The sequence below is a fragment of the Mirounga leonina genome, unplaced genomic scaffold (assembly GCF_011800145.1).
Source record: "Mirounga leonina isolate KUSES-001 unplaced genomic scaffold, KU_Mleo_1.0 Mir_178, whole genome shotgun sequence".
NCBI lineage: Eukaryota > Metazoa > Chordata > Mammalia > Carnivora > Phocidae > Mirounga > Mirounga leonina.
In genome coordinates, this window is record NW_023270464.1 from 9319959 (window position 1) to 9338400 (window position 18442).

The following is an 18442-nucleotide window of genomic DNA, read 5'->3' on the forward strand; positions in this document are numbered from 1 at the left end:
CCCCTGACACCTCCCCACGAAACGCAGGATTCTCTGGATCTTGCAAACACGCCAGAGCACTTGTCCCCCGTGCCTGGTGGCAGACAGCTTAGGACATGTGCATCAAACGCAGTGTAATCTTGCGAACTGAAGAAATCCTCGTGGCAGACACACTACCGTGTGCCAGATGACCATTGCAGGGTTTCACGAGTCTTTGCTCATTTAGTCCTCAAAACAAGCGTTCCGATGCGGGAGCCATGCTTGTCCCAGTGCACGGGAGAGGAGACAGGTGAGGGGACAGCCCATGCTGGCTTACCCGGGGTCGGGGCGACACAGCTAGGAAGTGGCCAAGGCAGGATCCCGGAATGGGCGGTCCAGCTCCAGAGAGGATTCCAGAATCCACACACTCGTAAGTTCTGCTGCATCGTGAGCAAGGTGAAGTAGGCACCCACGGGGTGAGACAGGAAGGAAGGAATGGTATCAGGCGGGACCCGTCAGGTCCCAGGAGCGGACGTGATTTCCAGTTCGTCGTGAGGTACCGAAGGTTTCAAGCAGGGTAGAGTCAGGCATGGATCGGGCTTTTCGGACCTGTCTGGCCACCGCCACCCCCATTCACACGTCATCAGTGCTCACACTTCGTGGAGGGCTGGGACTGAGCCAGCCTGCCTCCAGGGGTGACCCACACAAGCTCACTTTCTCCTCTCGGGGTTTGGCTTCCAGTTTGGTTCATGTCGGTAAAGAGAAGCCAGCACAGACCAAGAGAGAGCCTGAGCCAAGAGAGAGCCCGAGGATTCGGCCCCGGGGATTTGGGGATGGAGCCTGGGGCTTCTGGGTCCGGGGCATCCCTTCCTACTGGGCCTCGAGCTGGCTTAGGACCCCTCTTTCCCTGCTTTCGTTAGCTTGGAACCTCAAGCGACACAAAGAGCCGTGCTTTAGCAACTTCCCTTCCCTCTCATGAAAGGCGATTGAGAGCAGATCGTAATTTCATTAGAATTTTGGAAGGGATATGAAAACAAGCTTTCTTTTTTTTTCTTTTCAACAGCCTTGCACGGGGCAACTGCATTCCAGACTGTGAACCAGGCACCTACTTTGATTCTGAGCTAATCAAATGTGGGGAATGCCATCACACCTGCCAAACCTGTGTGGGTGAGTTCATCACGTGCAGGGGCCTTGCTCTCATTATGCCCGATGGTTGGAACCTGGGTCACTGACTCTGGGCGAACTGTCTCAAAGCCAGGAAGACCCCAAGACTCCCTGGGCTTCGCTGGGTATTGCAACATTCAATCACAGGGGCCCTTCCAGGCCACCAGAGTGGGGGAAGGGGGAAGGGGGAAATTAGTGTTTATTTTTTTAATTTTTTGAAAGATTTTATTTATTTATTTGAGAGAGAGAGAATGAGAGAGAGAGAGAGCACATGAGAGGGGGAGGATCAGAGGGAGAAGCAGACTCCCCGCCGAGCAGGGAGCCTGATGTGGGACTCCATCCAGGGACTCCAGGATCATGTCCTGAGCCGAAGGCAGTCGCTTAACCAACTGAGCCACCCAGGCGCCCCGGAAATTAGTGTTTAATGGGGACAGAGTTTCAGTTGGGCGGGGAGATGAAAAAGTTCCGGAGATGGATGGTGGTGATGGACAGCTTCATGCCAGTGCAGATGTATTTCATGCCACTGAACCGTACCCTTAAAAATGGTTGCTACGGTAAATTTGATGTTCTGTTCCTTTCCTCACAATTTTAAAAATTCAAAATAAAGAAAACCCATAAGACCTCACTTTGAATGAGCCAGCCTGGGTTTCCCCGGCATGAGAAGCCCAGCCAGGCGGCGGATGCTCTGGGGGCCGCGGAGGGAAGCGAACCGCTCAGGAGCTGCTTTCGCCTGGAGCTCAGCCCTCCCCGCAGAAAGGCAAGAATATAAAGCTTCCGAGAGGTGGGGGCAGATTCCGGTGGTGAAGCCAAGGAGGCTCTCTAAAAAACATAGCCTTCCTTCTTTGTACCTAGCTTCCCTTATTTTGAACACTTTATTCAAAGAGGAAAAGGCTTCTATAAACGGTTTTATGTGTATTGTAATTCCCCACAAAGATGATAGCACAGATGTCTCCCAGGCACTGTTTTTATGCAGAAGAGCAGAGAATGTGCTCGTTTTATGGGGTTTCCTGTTGCAGAGTTATTTGCGCTAGATGTTGAAGTGCATCATGAGTTTTGTGGGCTCGGATACACTACAGGTTAAGTCTTCTCCTCCTGACCCTCACGTGAGCCCCATGTGGGCATCAGCTGTGCTTTCCAGGTGTGGACAGGAAGCGAGGCTGTGGCCAGGGCCGGCACCCCAGAAGCCTGCAGGGGATGTGCATTCCTGGGACACCCTTCCTGGGACAACCCCATAGTAGCGGGAGCTCAGCATTTGGAAGCGTTCTCCACCCCTGGCAGTTGAGCTGTTTTTCCTAGCCATTTGCCCCCTTATTTTTTTGCTCTCATTCTTATTCTTTGTTTTCTTTGTCCCCTTGTTTAGCCCAGGTTGATTAAGGAGCATCGCCGATGTCACTTATTTAAATTTCAGAGTCACCGTATCCATGAAATTCAGAAATGTGCCTTTACACCGCTTTTGGTTTCAATAATTCAATTTACTTTTCTTTCTCCGCGGCCCCAGGCTGCCTGTTGGCAAACAGCTTTATAGAGATGCTCCTAGTTTCTCTTATCTCAACCCAGTGACTTTTCTGTCACTTCAGGCATTTAATTCAAGGGCGTGCGGGGCTGGGCTGTCTGGGGGGGATGGGGGGTGTCTCCCTTCCTCCATGTGCCCGCCTGCCTGGCTTCCTTCTGAGCTCCTGACATGCACGCATCCACTCCCTGGCAGCTTCCTCGGGAGAGGACCGACTTCTCTGCTCTGAGTTGCCTGGAGGTTTTTTGCTCCATGTCAGATGTGAGTCTGCGTCAGAAGCTGCTGTTCTTAGCTGTCAGCTCCCCAGCCCCTGGAAGCCCCAGGCCCACCCACCTAGCCTTCCCTTCCCTGCCCCAACTCAGTGATCACTGCTGCCCATCACCGATACAGGGGTATGGTCATGGGCAGGGTGGTGGTCGGGGACAAGTGCAGGGTGGGACATGGTGGCATCTGTCTCCACCCAGGGCTGGCAGTGCCCCAGGGCATTTGGACAAGCCTCTTGCCTATCCTGGTCCAGATACCCAAAGTCCTGGTATAGAGGATGTGACCCCTTGGGGTTGCTTGACAGCTGTGGGTTGCTGTAGAGGACCCGTGGGACGGGGAGGTGCCTGGCTCAACTTGTCCCCAGCTGGGGCATGGCACACTGGTCAGGACTGTGCAGCTGGTAAAGTATATGCATGACGAGTTGAGTGGTGGTGACCCAGGTCTGTGTGAGGGTCAGCCCTCGCCCATGGGCATCCCTTCCTCAGGTCTCTGCCCAAGGGAGAAGGGCATGAAATAGCAGATAAAAGCTCCAAGACAGCTGGAGAGAGAGATTGCAGAAGCAAGGAAAGCACATTATATGTTAGTACCCTTAATAGCACATTTTTCCTGCATTTGGAACAAGGACCTCACGTGTTCACTTTGTAGTAGGCCTCACAAATGATGTATTGGGTCCCGAGTAAGCAAACCCCATTTTGCTCTTAGTGTTAGGATCTGTGGATGCTTTGCAAGTATCTGAAGCCTGTAAAGACTTGTGACTTAATAGAATCCTTAAGAGACTTTGGGTTCTCAAGTTCATAGATTGTGGTAATTGTGAAAATAGTTGGTCCTGAAAATTTGTGTTTAATCAGCTTTTTTTGTTGCGGCAAAATATCCCTATCATCATTTTGCCATCTTAACTGTTTTTAAGTGTACATTTCAGTGGCATTAAGTCATTCACATTGTACCTCACCACCATCCGTTTCCAGAATTTTCTCCTCTTCCCCAGCTGAATGTGCTTCGTCCACTTTCAAGTTTAGTAAATTGAACTTTTAAAAATAAATACAATTGACCCTTGAACGACGTGGGTTTGACTGCGCGGGTCCACTTAGACATTGATTTTTTTCAGTAAATACAGTAGAGTAAATGTATTTTCTTTTCCTTATGATTTTCTTAACCATTTTCTTTTCTCTGGCTGACTCTATTCTAAGAATGCAGTATATAATACGTATAACACACAATATGTGGTAATTGACTGTTTATGTTATCAGAAAGGCTTCTAGCCAACAGTAGGCTCTTAGTAGTTAAGTTTTGGGGGAATTCAAAGTCATATGCAGATTTTTGACATCACAAGGGGTTGGGGCCCCAACCCGTGTTGGTCAAGGGTCAACCATACAAACACAAACGGGGGTTCTTTCCCACCACAGAAGCTCTTTAGGCATTAAGGACCCTAGTGACCGAGGCAGGAGAATGTGGGTAACAGGGTTCAGCAGGGGAGGCCCCCAGCAGGGACAGCCACAGAGACCCCGTAGCTCCTGAGGCCCTGGGCTTCCAAGGGCCAAGGGGCCAATGCCGAATGCTCCCTGGAGATAAATGATGGGGGTGGGGGGTGGCCAAAGCACAGGAGCAGTCTTCCATCTACAATGACATAACATAACTGGACAGAAACCCTACGCGTTTGTGGGGCATTGCGGTGAACGAAGGGGGACATCCCACATGGGCACTATGGGTGGGTAGGCAGTTGTTCATTATGGAGGCCCTTGACCCCTAAGGGTTCCTGCTTCTGCATCCCACTCACAATGCTGGATGAGCTCAGAATTCCCTTTCAGGCCTAAAGTTGTGGTTCTGAGAGATGAAACCAGCTGCCAGAGCACTGAGCCTTGGGGCTGGTGGGACCACCCTGCAGACCCCTGTCTGTAAGGGGGTTTTCCCTTGACATAGCCAAGAGGCCCCTTCTAAGTCCAGAAGCTACTCCAGGAAAAGAGCCCAAGATCACTGCCTTAGCTGCCAGGCCTCAACCAAAGACCGCAGTGGAATTAAAGGAAGAAGTTTAACAAGGGTCTGTGGTCACCATACGCATCTAAGATGACTTCTTCCCCATGTTCAACCCCCTAAGCTATCAGCCAGTGGCCACCTTGCTGTCTCTGACACCCCATCAGGTGCTTCTCAGTGACATTTGGCAGAGTAGACTCCTGTGCGTACTGCTTGTTAAGTGAGTGAATGAACAAATGGACACATGGATAGCAGTTTCTTCATTCTAGACCAACATCTGCCGCAGGCTGATGAGTCCACTTGGTTGAACTGCAGGTTCTCCCTCTTGGTCCTTCCTTCTGAGCTTTGTCTCTTGGGGTTGCCATTCCCCACTCCATAAGCCCTTAGTTGTTTGTTCTCTGTTGTCAAAAATGGCCTGGTTGTCCACACGGACTTCCTGTCCACACCATCCCCCCCCAAATCTCTACCTTTGCTTTTCCCACATCCTACAAGGTGATCTGTCCCAAAGAAATATATGAGCTGCAAACGTGAGCCGTTGATACGATGTTAAATTGCCTAGAGGAACAGGCAGAAATAAGGATAATAACATAGCTTATTTAACCCAGTGTACCTAAAATATTATCATTTCAATATAGAATGAATATCATTTCAATATAGAATTTCTATGAATATAGAAAAAGAAAAAGAAAAAAAAAAACAAGCAAACAAAAAAAGCCTTACCTTTTTCGTTCTGTTTTTACGCTAAGTGTTTGGAATCCAGTGTGTTATGGATTCTGCATTTCCCGCACGTCTCAGTCTGGTGCAGCCCACATTTCAAGTCCTCCGAGCCACACGGGGCTGCCTCCAGCAAAAAGCAGTAGGACCGAGGCCTGTTGGCAAGGAAATACTTGGACTCAGGGCCATCAGACATGGCACAGGCAGTGCGAAGTATGCTGAGCCTGGCTCATGCCTCCACATCCTTCCTTATGAAATGGGGACGTGGGTGAAGATGGCCTGGTGCAGACAGAGGGTGGGCACCCGGGAACCCCAGCTGCGGTGGTGGACATGGGGCATCCGGACCATACTCCAGATCTCCAGGGCACTGTGGCAGGCCTGGAACGCGGTCACAGGCAGGCGGTCCCTGACATCTGCTTCTGTCCCACACCCCCCAGGGCCCAGCAGAGAAGAATGTATTCACTGTGCGGCAAACTTGCACTTCCAAGACTGGAAATGTGTGTCAGCCTGTGGCGAAGGTTTCTACCCAGAGGAGATGACGGGCTTGCCCCACAAAGTGTGCCGAAGGTACGCAATCCTTTCAGACGGTCTTCCTGGCTCAGACCAAGATTGCTGGGGAATGGATGGGGCGCCTGGGGGGCTCAGTCGGTTAAGCGTCCTACTCTTGATTTCGGCTCAGGGTCGTGAGATCGAGCCCCACGTCGGGCTCCACGCTCAGCAGAGAGTCTGCTTGAGATGCTCTCTCTCCCTCTCCCCCTCCCCCGCTCATGCTCTCTCTTTCTCTCTCTCTGACAAATAAATAAATAAATACATCTTTAAAATAAATAAATAAATCTTAAAAAAAAAAAAAAGGATTGCCAGGAATGGTGGTTGTCTGTGCAAGTGAAGTAGCAGCCAGAGGGCCAAGTCTGGTGGCCTCTTCCCTGGGGCTGGGGGAGGGTGCCACATCACAGCACTGTAGAGGGTGCCGTAGGTATGGTGGGGTACCGGAACCCATTTAGAGCGGAGGGGTCCCCTGTAGCTGGTGATTGCCAAGGTCACAAGTTTGCTGGTGGCTTTCATTCCTTTGTTCATTTAATGAGTTTTGAGTGCCGGGTGCTCTGTAGCTGGGTCGGGGCAGGAAGTAGAATAACAAGGTGCCTGCCTGGTGGTACTCACACCCCCGTGGCAGACTCCACGGGAGCTCCCCTGTGCCACAGCCCAGGATGCATTCACACTGGGGGTAATTAAGGAAACCGTGTGTTGGTTTTGTTGTTGTTGTTGTTGTTTTTCATTTTACATTAGAGAAAATTTAGGTTCAATGTCCTCATTCTAAAACCATTCCCTATGCAGTCAGTGAACATAGACTGTAACCCCTCTCACTCTCCTTTCCATGTGTGTCTGCGTTATGCACCATTCTTGTTTGGTGGCTTCCAGCCCTGTAGTTTTCCTTCTCTTTCTCATTGGACATGAGCCGTGGAAGAAGAAGCCATTTGCTTGGGTGTCCTCTTGTCTTGCTGAATAGTTACTGCCTTTCCTCTGGACTTCATAACTTAGATCCCAGGACAGGCAGGGCAGCCCATCTTATTCAGGGTGAGAGCAATAATGAGGTGGTGCAAGGCGGACTGGATAATAATGATGATGGGGGTGGAGGAGGGGCCTTCCCTCTGAAATAAACTCAAATCTAGGGAACCCTGGAGACGCATACTACGGCAGGGTTGGGGAGACCTTGCCCTGTCTTTCCGGCTCACAGATGGGGACACACAGTGGGGTTGCCTCCCCAGGCTGTGTTTGAGAACTGCTCTGGGTTCTAATTTATCCTCTTAAAAATAAGTGGGGCGCCTGGGTGGCTCAGTCAGTTAGGCATCTGCCTTTGGCTCGGGTCATGGTTCTGGGGTCCTGGGATCAAGCCCCGCATTGGGCTCTCTGCTCAGCAGGAAGCCTGATTCTCCCTCTCCGTCTGCCTGCCACTCCCCTTGCTTGTGCTCTCTCTCTCTCTGTCAAATAAGTAAATAAAGATTTTATTTATTTATTTGACAGAGAGAGACACAGCGAGAGAGGGAACACAAGCAGGGGGAGTGGCAGAGGGAGAAGCAGACTCCCCACTGAGCAGGGAGCCCGATGTGGGCCTTGATCCCAGGACCCTGGGATCATGACCTGAGCCGAAGGCAGATGCTTAACAACTGAGCCACCCAGGTGCCCCGTAAATAAAATCTTAAAAAAAGAAAAAGAAAAAGAAAAAAAAAAGGCAAACAAAAAAAAACCTTACAGTCAGCCAATGAGAGACCACCAAGTCCTTGTACTTTTTTGACTCACCAAAGAAGGTCCGGAGGGATTATGTATCTGGGCAGGAGTCAGCCTCCTCTTTTGAGCTGATTTGAAATAGGAAACTTGCCACCTTCATCCAGCTTTGCTGAGTCCTGTGTAGGGTCCTCGGCGTGGGTGTCTGAAGTAAGCCTTTCATTTTAAAGAGCCTGCTGGTTCAAGGGTAATTACACTAAGTACGGCAGCCTGGGGAGAATGTGGAATTAAACAGTGATAATCATTTTCGTTCATCAGATGCGCAGGATCCCACAGGATGCTGGGCATCCCCATGAGTGTGGCCACCGGCCCCCTGTGGGGCACCCAGAAACTATGGCCTCCCCAGCCCAGGAGGCGGGAGGTAGGCAGCCCCCCAAGCCCCTCCTTGACATCAGGGGATAGCAGCTTCTGGCTTATTTCCACAGGAGGGAGAGCGTTCAGGCCTGGAGGGGAGTCCAGTGCTGGGGCTCTCTGGGGCATATCTGGGAGATACACACCCAGGAGGAGCCCCACACAAGGCGCTGAGGTGGTGAAATGCCTGCCTTTTGGGAAGCTTCCATCTGTAGAGTCCCCTGGCTCCGAAGACCCCTTCCATGTGGATTCCTCCTGAAGGAAGAATAGACTTGGGCTGCTTGGTTGTGCAGCTTTTAGGGTTTGGCCTCCTCCAGGCCCCAGGATGCTGCATGGTGCTGTGGCTAGCCCTGGCTGGTGGGTCCGGGACAGCTCCGTAGAAAAGCCAGGCCAGGAATCAGGCCTGCTGGGTTGGCAACCAGGATGCCAAGAAGACCCGCAAAATGAGGCCCAAAGTGGAAAGAGTCCATGATAAAGATCTCAAGAGTCACTGGACACCCCCAAGGCTTAGTAAGAGGACCCAGAGGAGCAAGCAAGGACCTCTCTGAAGACAGCAATTCGGTGGGGTACGTGCCTGAGGGGTGGTTAGCCTCTCATGCCCCCAGGCCTCCCCACTGTCCTCTGCTCCCTCTGCCCCTCGCGGGTGATCAGTGGGGCAGACTTCAGGCCTGCCTTCGGCTTTGTCCTCTGCTCAGACTGAAGTGTGATAAGACGAGCTGACTCTCACCTGGAACAGCCTAAAGGCGAAAGGAAGGAAGAGGACCTGGCCCCCACAGTGGAGCGGGGAAGAAGGGAAGAGGGGCTACAGTGGGCAGGCCCACTTCCAAAGTTTGCCAGGGCAAAGCTGCCATGGTGTTTTGTGGGGGAAGTCGGTACCATAGAAAGTGACAGAATCAGAGGTGTTTGAAAGCCCCCTGCCTAAGAGGACTACCTGCGGGGCAGAAGGGAGCCAAGAGGGTCTTTCAGAGAAGCAGGGACCTCAAGGCAGTTGGTGTGGTGATGGCGGGGGGGTGGGGGGGGGTGGGGGGGGGTGGGGGAGGAGGGGTTACCTGGAGGGGCATCATCCCTCCCCGGGAACAGCATGATGCTGGATTCTTCCCCTGAGCTGGGACCTCCACATCCAAACCCAGGCTAGCCGACTCCGTGACCTGGGCCTTGTGAGCCCCCAAGCCGGGAGCTGCTCGGAGCCTGCCCAGGATTCTCTGCCTGCAGAGCTGGGAGATACTGAATGGGGTTGTGTTAAGCTGCCAGGTTTGTGGTAGTTTGTTACACAGCCATAGAAGACTGACCCACCTGCGTTCCCTTGGGGCTGGCAGGGAGACCCCTGAGCTTGGCGGAAGAAGGCTTACTTCTCCAAATCCAAGCAGGTGGATTCCTCTACCTTAGCCTGCGCCACTCACCATTACGTTGAAGCAGGCCTCAGCCACAGCCTGGGAGTGCTGGCCCCAGGCCTTTGAGAGGACTGATGCCCCATTGAAGAGTGAGGTGAGGCCCTGGTTCTGGTCCTACAGGGGTGGTGGTAAAAGAAGCCAGGAATCCCCAGGGGGAGTCATCCCTTGTGCTGTGGCATCGGGTCTGTGGCTGGGCCACCCCCAAGGCGCAGCAGGACGGGGGCCAGACCCTAGCGGCTTCCCCAAAGTGCATAGAAACAGGGTCCCACCGAGCAGGCCCCGCCCTCCCCTCCAGGTTGTCTGTGGGGGGCGGTGGCCAAGCTCTTGCTCTCGGAGGAGGACATCAGAGGGGCAGGTTTGCCTTCGGGATTCACCCATTTAGGAATACAGACTGCGGGCCTGAACTCCAGCGTGGGGGCCATCCTGCACCAGAAGAACAAAGCCCACCTCTCATCCGGGCCGAGGGCGTGACCCACCAGGGGCTCCCCGCAGGCAGAATCAAAGGTGCAATCAGAAGCCAAGGCTGCTTCGGGGAGAGGCCTACAGGAGCCTCGTTGATGGCATCTGGTCGCCGACTGGGCAGGTGGCATGTGTCCTCAGCAAAGACCGGGCCGCGCAGGGCCGAGGGGCGGGGGCCAGGCTCGAGCTCCGGGTGCCCCGCCCACCGGCCTGAGCTCCGCCTCCGGGGCGGTTCCACCGGCGGCGGGCCTCCGCGGAGAAGGTGGGCGGCAGGCTGGCGCGCCGGGAGACCCAGTCACTAGGAGCTGGACTCAGAAAAGGCAGCAGGTGCGGCTGCAGGCCCTGGGGCAGGGACGGTCGGCTCTTGCTGTGGAGGGCCTGGTGGCCAGGAGTTTGGGCTCGGCAGGCCCTGTGGTCTCCGCCACAGCCGTTCGGTTCTGCCACGGCGGAAGCAGCCACAGCTGATGTAGAGATGAGCGGGTGACTGTTGCAGTGCAGCTGCTGGATGTGGCTTGCGGGCCGCCGTGTGCCAGCCCTCCCCCGGGGTCACGGAGCTCTGCATTCGAAAGAGCCCCGGGTTCCATCTCTGGGGCAGGAACTGGAAGAGCCTCCTCCTGCCCGGCGGCCCTGCGGGGAGGTCGGCTTCACTGTGAGGGACGCTCAGCCTCCTGGGCCGCAGCGGTCCCCCAGGCCCGCTCCGGGAACGGGTTTGCCATATGCCTGTCCCTGAGTGCCAACCCTATGGCCGTCCGAGGTGGGCAGCTGCCCAGGGTGCATGTCCTGATGCTGCTTGAGGAGCCAGCTGTGGGGTGGGTGCCAGTGTCCAAGAAGGTGTCCAGGTGAGCCACAGGGAGTCTGGGCCACCGGGACCTGGGCCCATCAACCCCACCCCACCCCCACGAGCAGGCTCCTGCCGACTGGCCGTGACCGACTGTACGCCCCGCCCCCCCCCCCAGGGCAATAGTGCGGTCAGTCAGGTGCAAGGATGTGCAGATGCTTGGCTGGGGTTTCACGCAGTTGCAGGGCGGGTGCTGCGCAGGAGGGTAGGGGGGCTGCGGGAGGGGTGCCTGGTCCCTTCCACCAGCAGCAGCATGAACCTGTGTCCTCCCGCAGGTGTGACGAGAGCTGCCTGAGCTGCGAAGGCTCCAGCAGGAACTGCAGCAGGTGTAAGACGGGCTTCACGCTGCTGGGGAACACGTGCATCACCAACCACACGTGCAGCAACGGTGAGCGCCCGCGGGGCAGCGGGGGCACCTCAGTTAACCTCGGGGCTGCCCTTGCAGGAGCTCAGCTCCCTGGCGTTTGGTCAAAGAGAAAGGAAAAGGAGATGCAGGACAGCAGACTCTCTGAACGGGTGTGCAGGCCACTCCTCTGGGTGACCATCAGGGACGCCTCTCACCCTCCTTCTGTCCCATGGAGCCGTCACTGGCCCCGACCCGGCTGAGCACAAACCCGGCGTGCCCTGCCGATCTCCACATGGCCTCCTTGCCTTGGTGTTTGGTCATTTCTTTGGTTTGCAGAATTGTGTGCTTTCCAAGGCTAGGAAGCACCCTCGCTAGGATGACACCTGCTCAGGTTATATATCCAGCCCGAGAAAGTGGGGCGGTCACAGGAGGGTCTCCCAGGTCCCATCACTGGCCAGGCAGCTTCAAAAGCCAGCAGCCAGCTGGGATGGGCTGGCCCCCCTCCCTCTTCCCCTTCCCCTTCCCCTTCCCCTTTCCATCAGCCTTGACATTCCTCTCCCTCCTATCCCATCCGGTTTGGGGTGCTCCCAGGACGCAGGAGCAGCCTCCATGCCTGTCCCTCCTAGCCTCTCCCCACCCCCAGAGTCTTCCTACTAGTTTTCCCCCCACCACAGTTACCTAGAAAGACAGGTGCACAGGAGCCCTGAGGCCCGACTGGTGCAGCCCCCCCTCCACCCTCCATACTGCCTCGAGCCCCGCCCCCGTCTATCCCGGCATGAACCCCTGCGTGCTCGGTGCTCCCTCTGCCAGACTTTGCATGTCACGGGAAGGTGGTGAGGGCCACTCTGGCGCTGTCCCCACTTCCTCTGTGACCCCCGGTTCCGCGCCCCCGCCCGGTCCATCATGGGGGCCAGTGAAAAGGGGATGGTTGGAACAATCTTAACAGGCCCCAAAGTCTGACATGTCCCCCCTTTCTCTTTCCTGGTGGGACCCCAGCTGACGAGACGTTCTGTGAGATGGTGAAGTCCAACCGGCTCTGTGAACGGAAGCTGTTCATTCAGTTCTGCTGCCGCACGTGCCTCCTGGCGGGGTAGGGGCACCCGGCCGACCGCAGAGGGCCGGGCCCCTCCTGTCCGTCCGTCCACCCGCCTCTTCTCCACACTGTCAGCCCGAGCCTGTCGCAGGGGTGCCCCGCACCCGACAGCTTTATCTCCCCAGGAGCAAGGTCCTTCTGCGGCATCCCTGAGCACTCGGCCCAGATGGGTGGTGGGCCTCGAGGCGGTGTCCCTCAGACAGCGGTCGCCTCTCAAACTCTGCTTACCGGCTCCGTTCTTCTGGCAGACCCCCCAACGGGAACAACAGGAATGCCGGGAATCCACAGCTCCAGCTTCGGAGCAGCTTCTGGGACCATAAGTTTACTGAATCTTCAAGACCAAAGCAGAAAGGCAAGATGCTTGGCTTCACACATCACTCTTCGCCCCGTGCTTTCGTGCAGCCTCAGTGAATCTCACCTGCCGGGCCCGGGCCCCGGGCTCCCGGTGTGGGACGCCCGGCCCAGCGCGTACCTCCTCCCCCGCCGGCCACAGAGCACTCTGGGGACGGTCTGGTCAGACTGTAAATAAGATAGACTTGGGGGTGTAAAATATATGACCACTGGGGAGGACGTCTGTTTCTCCACAGTCGGCTACTTCTGGAGCTGCAGCGAAGTCTTAGAATGTCCCATTCCACATCTGGATGGGAAGACCCTTCCTTTCGCCACCGCACTGTCCTGGAGGTGAGCCGAGCGCACCTTGTCACCGCGTTCTGTCGTGTCTCCAGGAGTCTCCTGGTCCGAATGAACACCTCGACCTGACGCAGAGCCTTCTGAGGAGGGTCCCCAGGAGGCATCTGGGGGGCCAGCCACAAGGAGCCCCAGTGACTTAAGCAATTCCTCTTCCCCAAATGGAAACCCAGCCCAAGAGTCATCAATCCTATCGCTGCCCATTTCGTGGAATTGCTTTTGAAATACCCTTGGCCTCTGCTCGCTGGGAGACTTGTTCCTGAGGTGGATGCTCCTGTGTCTGTGTTCTATGAGCCTAACGACACGGTTGGATTGATTTCTGCCAAACCTGTGTAGGCATTTTATAAGCTACATGTTCTAATTTTTACCAATGTTAATTATTTTGACAAATATTTCATATATTTTCATTGAAATGCAGACCTGCTTGATCAGTTCCCTTCAATATGGGAGTGACATTTGCCTTAAATTTTTTCGAGCTCGTTCTCCATTTTTGTCCTGCTCCCCTCTTTGACTGTAATGCATTTGCCTTGTCCCCTAGGAGCTGGGGGAACTCAGCTATTGTTTTTTGAATCCACAACTTCAAAAGAGAAATTCACAAAGCAAATACAATGTTAACCCTAAGTTAATAAAAGAGTTAACATCCCATGACAAAGAAGCCCGTATTTCTTTCCAAGGCACAATGATGAAACGATGAAACGTGGGGGTTGACCCATGTGTGAAATGGCTTTATTTATGGTTTTGGATCTCTTTGATGTCATTAAGTGGAAGGTCTTCGGGCTTTAGCGAATGTTCGTGTAATGAAGTCATGGAAGAAATCCCAGAGTTCCAGGCTCAGGGTGTCCTTTGGTAACCGACCTTCTTTGGGCCACAGAAGCCCGGTTGGGTGGTGGGGCTGGATATAGGGATGCCTGCCTCCTGTCAAGGGGGCGCCCCCCGCAGCCCAGACCACGTGCCTCTTCACCTATAGCTGCCAAGTGGGACTTAGTTAGGTCACAGCTTGTCTTTTGCACAGTGACCGAAATCCCTGTACCCACGGGTTTTTGTGCTGCATGGGATTTTTACCATGGCCTCTCTTTGAGCTCAAAAGCTTGTACTTGCTGGGAATCCAGCACATTTTTGGCGTTTATTTGCAGCCTTTATGGCTACAAATAAAGGAAATGCACCAATTAGAACTGACTTAGGGAAAAACAAAAGTGGGTGAGGGGCCCTGTTTTAGGACTCCAGGGTTGACTCAGAATTTCAGGAAGGGTGCAGCTGGGCCTTGGGACCCCTGGGGCCAGCATTAAATGTGACCTGGACCCTCATTGCCTGTAGTCTGTCCTCCTGGCCTCTCCAGTTAGGACAAATGACAAGACCACTGACATCTCCCAGGCAAAACTGGTACGGATCAAACTCCCTAGGTAAGCTTTCTGAATCTGCTTCTTGGCCCCAGTTATCCTGCTTCGTATCAGTGTTCATCCAGCCCCACCAGCTGTGGCCACAGGGAGTTTGTATAGTAGAACGTGGCTGCAGGGAACTTTCCAGCAACCTCAGAGCCAGAAGAGGGGAGCACTGTGTAGCTCTCAGAAGGTGGGGGTCAGCCACACAACCTTGACATCTACCCACCATGAGCACGATACCAGGAGTTGTCAATGTGAGGCAACGAAGGATTGAGTGAGTGTGTCCGGGAGACAGTGCCAGGACTAGGGCAGAATATTGGTAAGGGTTCAACATCCCCCATGAGACCGACATGGAATCAAAACCAGCAATTGCTAAGTACCTCTGGTGCAAGGCACCATTTTAGCCCCCTGGAGCTCTTTAGCCACTGAGAGCTATGGTCTAACATGTTTGGGACTGAATCAGAAATAAATTCCTTTTATTCCCAAGGGACACCCGCCACTATAAGAAGCCAACCAGGCAGCCTCAGAGTGCACGACCCTCGTTGCAGTGGCGGGGCCGGCCGGTCCTGGGGCTGCTGAGGGTGGTGGCAAGCTGATAAGCTGTTCACAAAGTCCTACGGACAAAACACCACCTTGTTAAAAAGGACCAACCATAGAAAATGCCTGTTCACACATGGCCCAACCTTAAGGATATTTGGACTCAGTAAAGGCGGGGACATATTTATTGATTTTGCTTTATGGGATAAAGTCACGGGTCATCTCCCCTGAATCTGTTGTTTCATAGACTGAGGCTCATAGAGGTAAACTGACTTGCGTTGGGCCATACACTGGCAAGGTGGCTCCCTTCCTGTCTCTAGGGAGGGGGGCTGGCTCTCTATAGGAGGGGGGTTAATTCTGCAGTTGGCCAAATCCAGCCACGATGCATTTGTTTTAACCTAGCTTTATTTCCAGGAGATGATAGTCCTCTGACCTTGTCCCCAAATTCTTTGGCACCTCCCAGTGGTCCCCACAGGCTCATCTCCATCCCTCCCAGGCCACTGCTGACTTGACACTTTGTAACTCTCGAAAGGGTTGGGGGAAGCTGCACTTTTTACAGAAGCTATACCTATAACGGAAAGGGGAAGAATTGAACTTTAAAGAAACCAGGAGGGCAACATGGAGTAAAGGGGGCCAGCCGTAGGGTGCATTGGAGTCTGGGGAGACTGCTCTCCACTGCATTTGAATCACCATAATATGGCTGAAGAGGGCTGTATGCTTGAATGCTTGAGGTATGCTGGGGCCCCTGGGAGCAGGTGAAGGGTGGAGGTCCAGATCAGAGGATAGAAAGGGAAGGAGGTGGAGAAGTGAAGCAGAAAGGACATTTTAATGAGAATAAACAAGGATAATGGAAACCAAGGCCATTCTCCAGCATCTTAAGGTTCTGCCCATTAAGCTGGGAGGCATCTGGGTTCTGCCCACCCTAGCCTTCTCTACTGCTTTCTTTCCTTGAGCCCAGGCCTTATCCTTCCTGGCTCGTTGCCCAAGGCCTTTCCTGACACCCCAGGCTCTTTGGTTTGTCTGTGCACAGAATAGCACCCCTAGGTGATACAGCACTGAGCACCCACCAGAATCCTGGGTCCCAGGGTTCAGTTCCCACCACCCAAAGTTTCACTCTTCCCCGACACACACATACACAATGTACCAGCCACACTAGAAGTGATCAGATACTTCTTAGGCTCCCTGTTGAGCAAAGAGGAACCAAAGCGCTCAGAGCAGAGAACACTCTTGCCAAAAACAGTGGTTCTCAACCTGTTGGAGATTTCTGTCTCCTAGGGGATATTTGTCAATGTCTAGAGATATTTTTGGTTGTCAAAACAGGACATCTAGTGAGCAGAAGCCAGGGATACCGTTAAACATCCTGCAGTGCACAGGATGACCCCACAATAAAGAATTATCTAGCCCCAAAACGTCAACAGTGCTGAGGTTGAGAAAACTTACCCAAAAGAAATGAAATTTAAAAAGGTAATCTCAACTTCATAGGGATGTCGTACAATGAATAAAACCACCTATAGTTTGATTTATGTCCCTGTTCATGTACTGAAGCAAAGGAAATCCATACAACTTTCCTTTTTCAAAGTAAAGAAACCCCTTCTTTTAACCCAGAAAGAGAAGGGACAAGTAAAACTAGTTCTCTGGTCTAAGGACTCCACCTGGTGGTCCTCTCTGGAATTAAGTGTTCTGGATTATTTTGATTTCACTTTTTTATTTTGAGACAATCTCGAAGTAAAATTATAGAAAAGTTGCAAAGAGAGTACAAAGAAATGTTGTCCTGAACAATTTGAGAGTAAGTTACTGATATGATGCCCCATTACCTCCAAAATACTTTAGAGTGTTTTCCTATAAACAAGGACCTTCATATAGCCACCAGGATCAGGAAGTTAACACTGATGTATTATTACCATCTAATCCTCTGACTGCATTCAAGTTTTGTGAATAGTCCCAATAATGCCCTGAACAAAAGGATCTACTTTAGGTCACTCTTTGCATTTAGTCATTATGCCTTTTTTTTTTTTAAGATTTTATTTATTTATTTATTTGAGAGAGAGAGTGAGAAACAGCATGAGAGGGGATAGGGTCAGAGGGAGAAGCAGACTCCCCGCCGAGCGGGAGCCCGATGCGGGACTCGATCCCGGGACTCCAGGATCATGACCTGAGCCGAAGGCAGTCGCTTAACCAACTGAGCCACCCAGGCGCCCCATTATGCCTTTTTAGTCTTCTTCAGTCTAGAACAATTCATCACTTCTCTGACTTTCATGACCGTGAACGTTTTATTTGTTTAATTTTTTTTAAAAAAAATTATTTATTTGACAGAGAGAGACACAACGAGAGAGGGAACACAAGCAGGGGGAGTGGGAGAGGGAGAAGCAGGCTTCCTGCTGAACAGGGAGCCCGATGCGGGGCTCGATCCTAGGACCCCAGGATCATGACCTGAGCCGAAGGCAGACACTTAATGACTGAGCCACCCAGGTGCCCCAACCTTAAACCTTTTAAAGACTACAGGCCAGTTATTTGTAGGCTGTCCCTCAGTTTGCATATATCTGAGGTTTCCTTACATTTCCATTCAGATCATGCATCTTGGACAGGAATCTCCCAGAATTGATGCTGTGTCCTTCTAATCACATTCTAGTAAGTGAATCATGATTTTGATTTGTTCCATTATTGGTGATATTAACACTGATCACTTGATTAGGGTTCTCCCCTCACCCCTCCACCTGCTCAAGGATATCTGTTTTTAGCATTGTCCACAACATCATGCTGAAGATCCCAGCCAAAGAAACAAGGCAAAAAATAAAGAACTAGTATAAGAATTGGAAAGAAAGAAATAAAACTGTCATTATTCTCAGCATGGTTATGTACATAGAAAACCCAAAAGAATGGTTATGAACTATTAGAATTCTAAGAAGTGAATTTGGCAAGACTGCTGCATACAATGCTAGTATTAATTGTATTTCAACTAGAAATTGTTGAAATTGTATTTCAACTATACTTCAATGTAGCAGAAACTAATAATTAGAACATAGGATTTTTTTTTTTAGCTTTTGATGCTTTTTTAGATTTTGATGTTTACAACAGTAGCAAAAACTATCATATACCTAGAATGGGTCTAGTGAAAGATGTATAAGACCTCTACACAAAAAAATATAAAACACCAAAGAAATTAAATACAGTCTAAATAAATATAAGGTTACACCATGTTCATGGATTGGAATACTCAATATTATAAACACATGGATTCTCCAAACTTATCTACAAATCCAGTACAATATAAATCAAAGCATGTGTTCTTTCTTAGATGCAAAACGGACCTAAGATTTATACTAAAATGCAAAGAACAAGAATAACCAAGACAATCTTGAAAAAAAACTGTGAGCCCTTTTTAAAGGCTAATGTCAAGTTTGTTTTTTTTTAATTTTTTTAAAGATTTTATTTATTTGACAGAGAGAGACACAGCGAGAGAGGGAACACAAGCAGGGAGAGTGGGAGGAGGAGAAGCAGGCTTC

The 18442-nt window shown here is 52.0% G+C and overlaps 1 protein-coding gene across 1 annotated transcript in view; it reads left to right on the plus strand.

Annotated features, from left to right (window-relative positions):
- Positions 1–13726, plus strand: part of PCSK6 (proprotein convertase subtilisin/kexin type 6) — a gene marked incomplete at its 5' end in the record, with an annotated part of 182135 nt that extends 168409 nt beyond the window's left edge. The window contains 4 exons of the mRNA XM_035024323.1: positions 1022–1125; positions 6016–6145; positions 11173–11285; positions 12240–13726. Coding sequence (XP_034880214.1) covers positions 1022–1125; positions 6016–6145; positions 11173–11285; positions 12240–12337 — 445 coding nt within the window. The remainder of the gene's footprint in view (positions 1–1021; positions 1126–6015; positions 6146–11172; positions 11286–12239) is intronic.
- Positions 13727–18442: the final 4716 nt, after the last annotated feature.